General features: G+C 42.2%; 1 protein-coding gene across 1 annotated transcript in view; it reads right to left on the bottom strand.

Moving 5' to 3' along the window:
* Positions 1 to 581: 581 nt before the first annotated feature.
* The window catches only part of slc6a11a (solute carrier family 6 member 11a), a 45,737-nt gene continuing 31,491 nt past the window's right edge, over positions 582 to 14,827 (bottom strand). Inside the window, exons 9-14 of the mRNA XM_084317757.1 lie at positions 10,466 to 10,578; positions 7,386 to 7,523; positions 6,072 to 6,174; positions 3,854 to 3,954; positions 2,841 to 3,011; positions 582 to 1,655 (exon numbers count right to left, since the gene is read on the bottom strand). Coding sequence (XP_084173883.1) covers positions 1,506 to 1,655; positions 2,841 to 3,011; positions 3,854 to 3,954; positions 6,072 to 6,174; positions 7,386 to 7,523; positions 10,466 to 10,578 — 776 coding nt within the window. The 3' untranslated portion in view covers positions 582 to 1,505. The remainder of the gene's footprint in view (positions 1,656 to 2,840; positions 3,012 to 3,853; positions 3,955 to 6,071; positions 6,175 to 7,385; positions 7,524 to 10,465; positions 10,579 to 14,827) is intronic.

The raw sequence follows: 14,827 nt of genomic DNA, 5'->3' as shown, positions 1-14,827 counted from the left end.
AATAACCAGAGTTGCCCTAAAGGTGCCCTGAGTATCACCTCTTTTATGTCTGGATACCTGAGAGAGTGAACCTAGTTATGATCATTTATTTCCTGACTTAGCGTGGAAACAGAACAGCTTATTGTACTCTAATAACGTACTGACAGTCACAATAAATGGCGGTAATTCTAAGATGGGATGAAAAGTGTGACTATCAAAAAGCAAACGGAAGCATTTCCTTTAAACAACAACACAAAAACACCTGACAGCAGCATTCAGTTCATCCTTAAATCTTACAGAACTCCAAGATTAAGTTAATCAACAACCAACCACTTCACAGGAACTGCATGTCACTGCAGCTGGGACCAGGGTGGCTATTTGTCATAAACATTATTTTCAAACAGTTTTTAAAGGGATGTGCATTTTTTGTTTCTATAACTTAACATTTTATTGGATACCTATACTGTATTATAACCTATACTGTATATAATCTATATTGTATGTGCTCCATGGTCCCCACTGCCTGCATGTGTATAATTTCTTTTATACTATACTATACTATACTATTTTATATTATGATATAATATTATATATTTTTAATCAAAGCTCCCACAAGGTGAACATTACTACCAATGTCTACAGTGGCCCGTGTCATGAAAGACAATAAAATGTTGTTTTAAAAATTTATAAATTGTATTAGCATAATAGACTGTTTGTAAGTGCTCATTATAGAGATTGCATTGTATATTATTAGTTATTAGCTAAGTCCAAAAGTTGAAGCACAAGGCATGGCATTACCTTCATACCTTTGCTGAATTCCTTTGGGACTTTAACCAACTTCCATGTTAATTACAATTGTAACACCTTACTGAGAGTGTGTTCGTCTCTCTGCTCTTTTCCAGAGAGATGAGAACTTCTAGCTTAGTCAAATTCAGTAATGATTGATGATTCCATCACGGTTGACCCGACGCTTCAGACATTCTAGAATCATGTAGCCATAACAACATCGCGGTCCTACCTACCGGTGTTCTCACTAAGACCCGTCTTTACGCCTCGCCTGCACTTTAACCCTTTCACTACCACACTACCAATGGGTTAACCCTTTCACTGCCACATGACAAAAGGGTTAACCCTTTCACAACCACACTACAGAAGGTTAACCCTTTCACTACCACACAAGGTTAACCTTCTGTAGTGTGGTAGTGAAGGGGTTAAACTTGAAATTGGGGAACCAACAATCATTGACAAAATCTGCTGACAAACAGTACCACAAACTGGACCTCTGCCCCGGCACCATTACATCTGTTCAGAGAACAATTCCTATCATAAGCACTTAACAATGTAACACTATTTTAATTCACAATTAGTCAATGTGTGCATATCAAATGATATTATGACAATGACACAAATGCTGTGCCCACAGAAACAGTTGTAAAAACCAGATTTCTTAAAAAAAGAAAAAAAGATTTTCATACAAAAGATGAAATAAAATATCACATTTCAAACATAAAAAAAATATCCATCTGTCATACTTGTATCTCCATCTCAATGACACCACTTCCCTTGCCAGTTCCGTTGGTGGCAGGAACTGGGGTGTCTGGGTTCAAAGGGCACCGCTCGGGCGTCTGCTTTGCACTGGGGGTCTTGTTCTCAGGCTGGCAAAGCTGTTTTAGCCTCTGTGGAAATAAGTCGGTGTTTAAACAAACCCAATGGAGAAGAAGAGAAAATAGTTGTTGAATAATATAGTCTATAATAATTACATTACATGGCATTAAGTACATTAAGTCAGTCAGTCAGTGTGTGTGTGTGTGTGTGTGTGTGTGTGCGTGAATGTGTGTGTGTGTGCGTGCGTGCGTGTGTGTGTCTGTCTGGGACACATCTCCACAAGTAGCGGATTGCCATGAAATGTGCTGTGCATATTCATGACCCCAAGAGGAAGAAAACTATTGCTGACCCCATGACCTTTCCTTTAGCAGCACCATATGGATTTATAGCCTGGGTCTGTTGAGACTGGCAATATCAGCAGCTCTTGTTTCTGTCATCTACCCAGTAAAATGTTGCATGTGAAAGTAACGGCGACGTGGGGAGATTGTTGGGCCTCGTTGGAGGTCATTTAGCTGAGGAGGTCTGCTCCACTCAGTGCAATCTGCTAGTTTCCAATGTACTCAAGCTAGCATGGAGGGGGGTGGTTCTGGGACACTGGAACTAACCATTGAGCCTTTCCAAGGTGTCGTGGGCCTAACTTGACGAAACACCAGTGAAGGGAGGTGCCCACTTGATAACCCTGGTGATATGCTGGCTCTCGCTGCCTAGCTATACATTTTGGATTGTGGTGGCCATTGTGGGCCGTGTGGTAGCCTTAGGGCATGTAGCATCGGCATTGACAATACCTGGAGCTCACATTGGAGATTGGGTTTCTTGATTGATCATTTATCCTTATCATTAGGGCACAAGTATCTTGTGTTTTATTATAATAATAAAGAGAACAGACCTAAAAGTGGTTCTTTATTCTGATTCATTGTAAAACATCCAAAAGGTATTGTCTTGTCTCATTACCCTCTGTCTCCAGATGTTCACATCTTATAGTCAAACATCATGCTAACAACTGCTAACGATTTCTACTTTCAATATCTCAAAAGCAAACCCGGTGCTAGTGCCTTTCAGACCGGAACTTGAGTTGGATTGGAATGACTCTCGGTTTGTGAGAAATCAGACAGGCTTTTTAAACAAAGTGAACAGTTCCTTTCTAAACGCATACACAGAGAAAAAAGAACACTTGTAGTTTCATCATTGTCATCATAAGGCTGTAAGGATGACACCCACGTGCAACAAATGGTTCTCTTTTAATAAGGAGTTCCTACCTGTAAAATTGGCCCTTTCATTTGAGAAACCTTCCAGACCATCCACAGAGGTACCAACAACACACAGAAGAGTCCGAGGCACCAGCCCAGAGCGTAGGCCCAGTCTGGGTACACGTAGAACTTGTTGAACTTCAGGGCCTTGTATCTCGTCAAGGAAATTATGAAGGTACCCTGACGGAAACCAAAGACAGTGTCACTTTAGCACAAATGTAGTTTGATCCAAATCTAATATAAATGGTAAATGGCTGCATTTATATAGGGCTTTTATCCAAAGCGCTTTACAATTTGTTCCTGACATTTTACCCATTCACTCACACATTCACGGCGGAGGCAACCATGCAAGGTGCCAACCTGCTCATCGGGAGCAGTTAGGGGTTAAGTGTCTTGCTCAACAATACTTCGACACACTGCCCGGTAGGAGCGGGAATCGAACCGGGAGCCTCCGGATTACCAGACGACTGCTCTACCTCCCGGGCCACTGTCGCCCCTAATATAAATACTCTCTAAAACCAACTCTTGACTGGGGAAACGTCACAGTCAATACGAGTAGTCACTGTAACATTAACCCGTCCATTCCCCATTCCACACTCACTTTAAACATTCATTCACTTTAGACACTTTAAACACTTTTTAAACATTACACCATATTTGATCTATTTATTCATACACATTTGCACTACCTCTTCTACCTCATTTAGCATTTTGTTCTTTGCATTTTGTAAATTCTTGTTTGGTATATTGTATATTTTGTATAGTGTTTGGCCCTTACTTTTTAACCTTTGAACTTTCTTTTACTGTATGAAGCACAATCTTAGGAGGGTCATACAGAACAGAACCAAGCATTTCACTATAATGTACATGTATCTTATATGTGACAAATAAAACAAAACTTAAAATCAATCACAACATATCCATAGTGGAAAAACATGCAGAACAACGGGCTGAGGTGCCATGGAAGTAAATGAAAATACAGACAAATATTATAGAGGGAATAAGAACACAAAGCCACTCACCAGACAGACAGCAGGAGTGACATACAGCCAGCAATACTTCATTATTGGCCAGGGACGATAACCTATCATATCTTCAATGTTGTCATAGAAACGGTCAGCGCCTGTAAATGAAAACCTCTAATGTTAATGGGTCATTTTTAATCCAGTTTAGAGGGTAAATGATTCTGTGGTTAATCAAAAACACATAACATTTTAGACCAACAAGCCACACTGTTGTAGGTCAACCCAGGGCACACGCCCAGCAGCCAGGGTTTGTTGTAGGTCAACCCAGGGCACACGCCCAGCAGCCAGGGTTTGTTGTAGGTCAACCCAGGGCACACGCCCAGCAGCCAGGGTTTGTTGTAGGTCAACCCAGGGCACACGCCCAGCAGCCAGGGTTTGTTGTAGCTCAACCCAGGGCACACGCCCAGCAGCCAGGGTTTGTGGATGTTTGAGGTTCATTTTCAGACACAGGGCCTCTGTGGAATAGATGGCCAGTGCTGGGGGCGGTCTCATCATAGGTGGTCTCAACGTATGAAGTATATCATACCAGTTAGGGTACCTTATGTATACTGTGTGTACTGTATACTTTACTTACTCATAGTATATATTCAGATTCTAAGTGTTATTGACCATATTTATTGTAATGTATAATATAACTGATAGGGCAAACAGACCTTCATCTGCACCTTTGATTACTTATTTTTTACTGTACTATAATTTATTGCCTATATTTATGTCTTCTACTATTACTCTGCCCATACCTGTACCCCCCCCCCTCCCCCATGCTGCTATGATGCCTGCATTTCTCCAAGGGGATCAATAAAGGAATATCTTATCTTATCTTATAGATACATCTGATGAGATATGATGTACCGTAGTGCTCGTTGTTAGTATGTTCTATGTACCGTAGTGCTCGTTGTTAGTATGTTCTATGTACCGTAGTGCTCGTTGTTAGTATGTTGTTCTATGTACCGTAGTGCTCGTTGTTAGTATGTTGTTCTATGTACCGTAGTGCTCGTTGTTAGTATGTTCTATGTACCGTAGTGCTCGTTGTTAGTATGTTCTATGTACCGTAGTGCTCGTTGTTAGTATGTTCTATGTACCGTAGTGCTCGTTGTTAGTATGTTCTATGTACCGTAGTGCTCGTTGTTTGTATGTTGTTCTATGTACCGTAGTGCTCGTTGTTAGTATGTTCTATGTACCGTAGTGCTTGTTGTTAGTATGTTCTATGTACCGTAGTGCTCGTTGTTTGTATGTTGTTCTATGTACCGTAGTGCTCGTTGTTAGTATGTTGTTCTATGTACCGTAGTGCTCGTTGTTAGTATGTTATTTTTTTATTTTTATTTTTTTACTTCATTTTTTAGCGTTTATCGCTTTTTCTGGTCAAGCATGACCGACAGAAACAGGTTGAATGGGATATAGAGTAGGGGAAGACACTCTGAGAAAATACGGCGAGTCCGGGAATCGAACTCGTGTACCCCAGATCCGTGATGAGCACGGTTGTCCCCGACGCCGAAATAGCGCAGAGATACGCGGTGAGCTACGGGAGCTCCCCCTTTTGTTAGTATGTTCTATGTACCGTAGTGCTCGTTGTTTGTATGTTCTATGTACCGTAGTGCTCATTGTTTGTATGTTGTTCTATGTACCGTAGTGCGCGTTGTTTGTATGTTCTATGTACCGTAGTGCTTGTTGTTTGTATGTTGTTCTATGTACCGTAGTGCTCGTTGTTTGTATGTTGTTCTATGTACCGTAGTGCTCGTTGTTTGTATGTTGTTCTATGTACCGTAGTGCTCGTTGTTTGTATGTTCTATGTACCGTAGTGCTTGTTGTTTGTATGTTCTATGTACCGTAGTGCTCGTTGTTAGTATGTTCTATGTACCGTAGTGCTCGTTGTTTGTATGTTCTATGTACCGTAGTGCTCGTTGTTAGTATGTTCTATGTACCGTAGTGCTTGTTGTTAGTATGTTCTATGTACCGTAGTGCTCGTTGTTAGTATGTTCTATGTACCGTAGTGCTCGTTGTTAGTATGTTCTATTTACCGTAGTGCTCGTTGTTAGTATGTTCTATGTACCGTAGTGCTCGTTGTTAGTATGTTCTATGTACCGTAGTGCTCGTTGTTAGTATGTTCTATGTACCGTAGTGCTCGTTGTTAGTATGTTCTATAACTTCTATGTACCGTAGTGCTCGTTGTTTGTATGTTCTATGTAAATCAAATGTTTTTATTTTGGAGACTCACCATATATCCAACCAATCGCTATTGACTGGCAGACCGACAGAAGAAGAAGATTGTTGCCACTGCAAACATAATGGTCAAACAGCTGAAGAAAATACAAGCCTCCCTGTAAGAAGAGAGAAGAGGTGAAGGATACTGTAAAACAAGCACTAAACATATAAATACTGTTTTTAATTGTACTCACTCTATTTTGTGGCTGTAAATGTTTTTTTGTTAGTTATTAACACTACTAATACTAACACTTGTAATATTAGTAAACATTCAAGTAAAATATCTTTATTCTGATTCGTGATGGGTTATTAAAGTACCAAAACACGTATTTTAATTTTGACAAAATCGAACTCCTGATATATATTATTTATATATGATATAATACTGTGTCAAACTAAAATCACGGATTTGGGCCTTTAATTATTGAAGGTTTAGTGTGTTCACAACAGGACTGAGACGAGCCGTTTGAGAAATGGATTCTTTAACATTCAAGTTACGTCGGATTTTAAATCTCACAATTACACATTAATTTGCAAAATAGCATAATATAACAAATTACCTCAGACTAATAGCCTTTTAAATTTTATTGCACATTTTCAGAGATTTTCTGTTACACATTTCTGTAAGATTCCATTGTTTCCTTATGAAGCATTGAGAAAAATGTAGGGTCTTTATGAATTCACTATTGTGTTAGAATGTCTTTGATCCTATTTAAAACTTGCCTGATTTAATAATAAAACTGCACACTGAATGGGAAGTCCAAAAGATTGGAATTCAACCTATTTACACGTCGACCAAAAGCCCCAAGACCTAAGAAACCCAACAAAACATTGTGTTGACCAAACCGCCATGTCTGACAGTGTCTTCAAATAATAACAGCCTACAGTCGCTCCAAATGTTAAAGATGTTTTCAGACTTTAAATACACCAAATTCAACGCTTTCACTACCACAATAGATAAGGTTACCCTTTTATAGTGTGGTAGTGAAAGGGTTTACCCTTTGTAGTGTGGTAGTGAAAGGGTTAACCCTTTGTAGTGTGGTAGTGAAAGGGTTTAATCTTCTGTAGTGGTAGTGAAAGGTTAACCTTCTGTAGTGTGGTAGTGAAAGGTTAACCATCTGTAGTGTGGTAGTGAAAGGGTTAACCCTATGTAGCGTGGTAGTTAAAGGGTTAACATTCTGTAGTATGGTAGTGAAAGGGTTAACCTTCTGTAATGTGGAAGTGAAAGGGTTAACCCTTTGTAGTGTGGTAGTGAAAGGGTTAAAACCATTTTGTACAGACCGCTAATGCAGAAAGGATGCTAGGAGAGACCAAAGTGAACCCTCACCTGTGTGACAAGGAGAAGGCCAAGAAAGAAGCAGACAATGCAGAGACAAGCCAGCAGCAACTCTCGCCGGTAACCTCTACGAAAGACGGTAGGGAACATGTCCGTCACAGAGGTCATCAGGCATTCCAGACTGACAAACTGCAAGGGTAGTAGGGGTACAGAATAGATGATGGTCAATATGAAGATGACTAACTGTGAGGGTAGTAGGGGTACAGAATAGATGATGGTCAATATGAAGATGACTAACTGTGAGGGTAGTAGGGGTACAGAATAGATGATGGTCAATATGAAGATGACTAACTGTGAGGGTAGTAGGGGTACAGAATAGATGATGGTCAATATGAAGATGACTAACTGTGAGGGTAGTAGGGGTACAGAATAGATGATGGTCAATATGAAGATGACTAACTGTGAGGGTAGTAGGGGTACAGAAGAGATGATGGTCAATATGAAGATGACTAACTGTGAGGGTAGTGTAGGGGTACAGAATAGATGATGGTCAATATGAAGATGACTAACTGTGAGGGTAGTAGGGGTACATAATAGATGATGGTCAATATGAAGATGACTAACTGTGAGGGTAGTAGGGGTACAGAATAGATGGTTGTCAATATGAATATGACTAACTGTTAGGGTAGTAATATGAAGATGACTAACTGTGAGGGTAGTAGGGGGTCAATATGGAAACGACTAACTGTGAGGGTAGTAGGGGGTCAATATGAAGATGACTAACTGTTAGGGTAGTAGGGGGTCAATATGGAGATGACTAACTGTGAGGGTAGTAATATGAAGATGACTAACTGTGAGGGTAGTAATATGAAGATGACTAACTGTGAGGGTAGTAATATGAAGATGACTAACTGTGAGGGTAGTAATATGAAGATGATTAACTGTGAGGGTAGTAATATGAAGATGACTAACTGAGGGTAACAGGGGGTCAATGTGAAGATGACTAACTGTGAGGGTAGCATGGGTCAATATGAAGTTGACTAACTGTTAGGGTAGTAGGGGGTCAATATGAAGATGACTAACTGTTAGGGTAGTAGGGGGTCAATATGAAGATGACTAACTGTTAGGGTAGTAGGGGGTCAATGTGAAGATGACTAACTGTTAGGGTAGTAGGTGGTCAATATGAAGATGACTAACTGTGATGGTAGTAGGGGTCAATATGGAGACGACTAACTGTGAGGGTAGTAGGGGGTCAATATGAAGATGACTAACTGTTAGGGTAGTAGGGGTCAATATGAAGATGACTAACTGTTAGGGTAGAAGGGGTCAATATGAAGATGACTAACTGTGAGGGTAGCAGGGGGTCAATGTGAAGATGACTAACTGAGGGTAACAGGGGGTCAATGTGAAGATGACTAACTGTGAGGGTAGCAGGGGATCAATATGAAGATGACTAACTGTGAGGGTAGTAGGGGTACAGAAGAGATGATGGTCAATATGAAGATGATGACTAACTGTTAAGGTAGCAGGGGGTCAATATGAAGATGACTAACTGTTAGGGTAGTAGGGGGTCAATATGAAGATGACTAACTGTTAGGGTAGTAGGGGTCAATATGAAGATGACTAACTGTTAGGGTAGCAGGGGGTCAATGTGAAGATGACTAACTGAGGGTAACAGGGGGTCAATGTGAAGATGACTAACTGTGAGGGTAGCAGGGGATCAATATGAAGATGACTAACTGTGAGGGTAGTAGGGGTACAGAAGAGATGATGGTCAATATGAAGATGATGACTAACTGTTAGGGTAGTAGGGGGTCAATATGAAGATGACTAACTGTTAGGGTAGTAGGGGGTCAATATGAAGATGACTAACTGTTAGGGTAGCAGGGGGTCAATGTGAAGATGACTAACTGAGGGTAACAGGGGGTCAATGTGAAGATGACTAACTGTGAGGGTAGCAGGGGATCAATATGAAGATGACTAACTGTGAGGGTAGTAGGGGTACAGAAGAGATGATGGTCAATATGAAGATGATGACTAACTGTTAGGGTAGTAGGGGGTCAATATGAAGATGACTAACTGTTAGGGTAGTAGGGGGTCAATATGAAGATGACTAACTGTTAGGGTAGTAGGGGGTCAATGTGAAGATGACTTACTGTGAGCCAGAGCTGTCCCCGACTAAGGATTTGGATGGTCGACTATGATTGGCCAAAATTTGCCGTTAGTTGACTATTGGTAGACAAAAAAAATTTATACAAAAATATATATATATTTTTTATATATTTATTTTTATTTTTCATCATTCCATTTGGGCTGTGGGGGGTGCTTAATGTCTGAAGGAGTCGACTGAAGGCTTCTTGTCCTCTGCAAAAGCATGCAATTGGTCCACTGATGGATACATCTTGATATTTGTCTAGTCTAGTGTGTTCATTAGATGGGTGAAATCCTCTTTCAGTGCCTCTGTGCCTGTTTTCGTAGACAGTTAACCTCTGGTATGCGTGCCATTAGCGTTAGCCACGCTTCTAGGCCTATTTTCTTTTAGAAAGAATGATAAAAAAATAAAATAAAAAAATAACTATAATATTTTTTTCCGACTAAGAGGTTGGCCAGTCGACTACGGCTCCTTTCGACCGATTAGTCGACTAATCGACTAATAGGGGTTAGCCCTACTGTGAGTGTAGTAGGGGGTCAATATGAAGATGACTAACTGTTAGGGTAGTAGGGGGTCAATGTGAAGATGACTAACTGTTAGGGTAGTAGGGGGTCAATATGAAGATGACTAACTGTGAGGGTAGCAGGGGGTCAATGTGAAGATGACTAACTGTTAGGGTAGTAATATGAAGATGACTAACTGTGAAGGTAGTTGGGGTCAATATGGTGATGGCTAACTGTGAGGGTAGTAGGGGGTCAATATGAAGATGACTAACTGTTAGGGTAGCAGGGGGTCAATGTGAAGATGACTAACTGAGGGTAGTAGGGGGCCAATGTGAAGATGACTAACTGTGAGGGTAGCAGGGGGTCAATGTGAAGATGACTAACTGTGAGGGTAGTAGGGGGCCAATGTGAAGATGACTAACTGTGAGGGTAGCAGGGGGTCAATATGAAGATGACTGTGAGTAGGGGTCACTCACCTGTGTGTCCGCACCCAGCAAGATGACCATGAGGAAGAAACATATAGACCACAGCTGAGGAAAGGGCATCATAGCTACTGCTCGGGGATATGCGATAAACGCCAAGCCAGGCCCTGCATTTAAGCAAACATTCATCCATTAAACAAGGATTCTATTCTATTCTCTTTTTTACTAGGATATGACTAGATATTGCAGAATTATTCAAACAGTAAATACATAAAAAAAAAAAATTGTATCCTCTTTTTCTCCGCCTGATTTTTCTATGCTTTTCTCCCCATCCCAATTTAGTCATAATGCCAATTCCCCCCTCCCCTACCTGGTTGTTGTGCGCATGTTCCCCCTACTGGTCGGTACAAGGGAACCCTGAAGTCTACCACATGCTTCCTCCGACACATGCGGAGACAGCCAGCGGCTCTCTTTTCACCTGGCAGCGAGGACTCTCATCGGTGAAGTGTAACGCGTGGGAGGTCACGCTGCCTTCACCACTTCCCGCCTTTCGCTGAGCAGGCGCCCAGACCTGACCTGTAGGCGTTGCTGTCCACAACGCCAGATTACCACCCACGACTTCCCTCCCGCTAACTCAGCCAAACGAGTTAGTATGACGATCGGCCCAAGCCACAGGCAATGCTGACTCCGGGAGTCGAGACCGCAGCCTCTTGCATTGGTGACGAGCGCAATCTCCGCTACGCCACCCGACCACCTAAACAGTAAATACATTTTAAAGTGTCAGAAGAATACAGTTTTCAGTTCTCATTATCTAAGTGTGGAGTGTTTGTTTTCATTTATAGTTAAAGGGGAATGCCACCCATTTAAAGAATTCACACAATGTTCTCTCTGTGCCCCAAGACAGTTGAGTCAGTATTTGTGAACATGCATCACTCTTACAGCCAAATGAGGTTTATATTATATTTATATTTATTGCTAGAAGGTCTGAACCAGAATTTAGAGCTCACACAAACAGTTTGACAGCCCCCAGATTCTACATCCCAGATTGGAGGGTTCTCTCTCTGAGTTCATAAATATTGACTGTCCTGGGGCACAAGAACAACACATTTGAATTCTTAGAATGGGTGGCATTCCTCTTTAAAGGAAAACTCCAACATTTTGGGAAATTAGCTTATTTAACATCTTCCCTGGAGTTAGACAAGAAGATGCATACCTTTTTCGTCTCTCTGCATGCGTTGGGCTTAGGGAACGCCTGGACAGTTAGCCTAGCTTACCTTCATCACTGGAAGTGGGGCAGACATCTAGCCTAGTTCACTACAGTCAGGAAATACAATCAAAATACAACTCCCAAGCGTTCCTGTAAACATGTTGTGACCTGTGTATTTACCACGTCTCCCAGTCACACGAGTCACAAGTCACACGAGTCTCCCAGTCACACAAGTCTCCCAGTCACACAAGTCACAAGTCACACAAGTCTCCCAGTCACACAAGTCACACAAGTCTCCAAGTCACACGTCTCCCAGTCACACGAGTCTCCCAGTCACACAAGTCTCTCCAAGTCACACACGTCTCCAAGTCACAAGTCTCCAAGTCACACAAACCACATGAGTCTCCCAATCACACAAGTCTCCCAGTCACACAAGTCACACAAGTCTCCAAGTCACACGAGTCTCCCAGTCACACAAGTCTCCAGTCACACAAGTCTCCCAGTCACACGAGTCTCCAAGTCACACAAGTCTCCCAGTCACACAAGTCTCAGAGTCACACAAGTCACACAAGTCTCCAAGTCACACGAGTCTCCAAGTCACACGAGTCTCCCAGTCACACAAGTCTCCCAGTCACACGAGTCTCCAAGTCACACGAGTCTCCCAGTCACACAAGTCTCCAAGTCACAAGTCTCCAAGTCACAAGTCTCCAAGTCACAAGTCTCCCAGTCACACAAGTCTCCAAGTCACACATGTCTCCCAGTCACACGAGTCTCCAAGTCACACAAGTCTCCCAGTCACACAAGTCTCCCAGTCACACAAGTCACACAAGTCTCCAAGTTACACGAGTCTCCAAGTCACATGAGTCTCCCAGTCACACAAGTCACACAAGTCTCCAAGTCACACATCTCCCAGTCACACGAGTCTCCCAGTCACACAAGTCTCTCCAAGTCACACATGTCTCCAAGTCACAAGTCTCCAAGTCACACAAGCCACATGAGTCTCCCAGTCACACAAGTCTCCCAATCACACAAGTCACACAAGTCTCCAAGTCACACGAGTCTCCCAGTCACACAAGTCTCCAGTCACACAAGTCTCCCAGTCACACGAGTCTCCAAGTCACACAAGTCTCCCAGTCACACAAGTCTCCCAGTCACACAAGTCACACAAGTCTCCAAGTCACACGAGTCTCCAAGTCACACGAGTCTCCCAGTCACACAAGTCTCCCAGTCACACGAGTCTCCAAGTCACACGAGTCTCCCAGTCACAAGAGTCTCCAAGTCACAAGTCTCCAAGTCACAAGTCTCCAAGTCACAAGTCTCCCAGTCACACAAGTCTCCAAGTCACACATGTCTCCCAGTCACACAAGTCTCCCAGTCACACAAGTCTCCCAGACACACAAGTCTCCAAGTCACATGAGTCTCCCAGTCACACGAGTCTCCCAGTCACACAAGTGACTTGGAGACTTGTGTGACTGGGGGATTTGTGTGACTGGGAGACTTGTGTGACTGGGAGACTTGTGTGTCTGGGAGACTTGTGTGACTGGGAGACTCGTGTGACTTGTATGACTTGGAGACTTGTGTGACTGGGAGACTTGTGTGACTGGGAGACTTGTGTGACTGGGAGACTCATGTGACTGGGAGACTTGTGTGTCTGGGAGACTCGTGTGACTTGTGACTCGTGTGACTGGGAGATGTGGTAAATACACAGGTCACAACATGTTTACAGGAATGTTTGGGAGTTGTATTTTGATTGTATTTCCTGACTGTAGTGAACTAGGCTTGGAGACTTGACTGGGAGACTTGTGTGACTAGGAGACTCGTGTGACTTGTGTGACTGGGAGACGTGGTAAATACACAGGTCACAACATGTTTACTGGAACGTTTGGGAGTTGTATTTTGATTGTATTTGGAGTATATTTCCTGACTAGTGAACTAGGCTAGATGTCTGCCCCACTTCCAGTGATGAAGCTAAGCTAGGCTAACGGTCCAGGCGTTCCCTAAGCCCAATGCATGCAGAGAGATGAAAAAGGTATGTATCTTCTTGTCTAACTCCAGGGAAGATGTTAAATAAGCTAATTTCCCAAAATGTTGGAGTTTTCCTTTAAAGACAGTAGAGGTTTGCATTTCCAAATTATGTGTAACATTTACACTCCAAATTATTTACCTTTGATGACAATACTATTGCAAATGCATTCACTGTTCATAAATGATGATTATTTGCCTGAGGGCTTCAATTAACTTGCATGCCTCATTAGAAAGACCTTTTAGTGTTTTGTCAATAACATCAATTAGGACACAAATTATATTTGTACTGTAGTGAAACAGCGACATCTAGGCGAAGAAGCCCTGCTTGGTATTGCACTTTGTTTACATGTTCTGTTTTGGTGTGATGTGTGGGTTGGAGTTTAGTAACTTTCTCCAGACCTCTCTTGGCAAAGCCTGCGGCGTGGCCAGCAGTAGCAACCCCTCTCAACTCCAACCCACACATGAGATCAAAAAAAGAAAATGTAAACAAATTGCAATACCAAGTGGCGCTCTTTGCAGAGAGGTCACTGCTTGATAGCATTACAGATTATAGATATCAGTTGTAACATGTGTGTGATAGTGGTGGTGATAGTGGGTAGTGGTTGTGATAGGTGGTGATAGTAAATAGTGGTGGTGATAGTGGATAGTGGTGGTGATAGTGGATAGTGGTGGTGATAGTGGATAGTGGTGGTGATAGGTGGTGATAGTGGATCGTAGGGCTGTCCCCGACTAAGGATTTGGATAGTCAACTTTGATTGGCCGAAATTGGCAGATAGTCGACTACCCCCCTGAATGCAAACAAATAAAAGAAAGTATAAATATATATATATGTACATTTTTTATTCCATTTGGGCTGTGGGGGGTGCTTAATGTCTGAAGGAGTTGACTGAAGGCTCCTTGTCCTCTGCTAAAGCATGCAATTGGTCCACTGATGGATACATCTTGATATTTGTCTACTCTAGTGTGTTCATTAGATGGGGAAATCCTCTTTCAGTGCCTCTGTGCCTGTTTTCTTAGGCAGTTAGCCTCGCTGGTATGCGCGCCATTAGCGTTAGCCACGCTTCTAGGCCTCTTTGCTTTTGGAAAGAATGATATATATATATATATATATATATATATATATATATATATATAATCTTTTTTTTTTCTTTTTGCATTCGACTAAGAGGTTGGCAGTCGACCAA

This window comes from Notolepis coatsorum (genome assembly GCF_963971535.1).
Source record: "Notolepis coatsorum genome assembly, chromosome: 6".
NCBI lineage: Eukaryota > Metazoa > Chordata > Actinopteri > Aulopiformes > Paralepididae > Notolepis > Notolepis coatsorum.
This window is presented reverse-complemented; position numbering and strand designations above follow the sequence as displayed.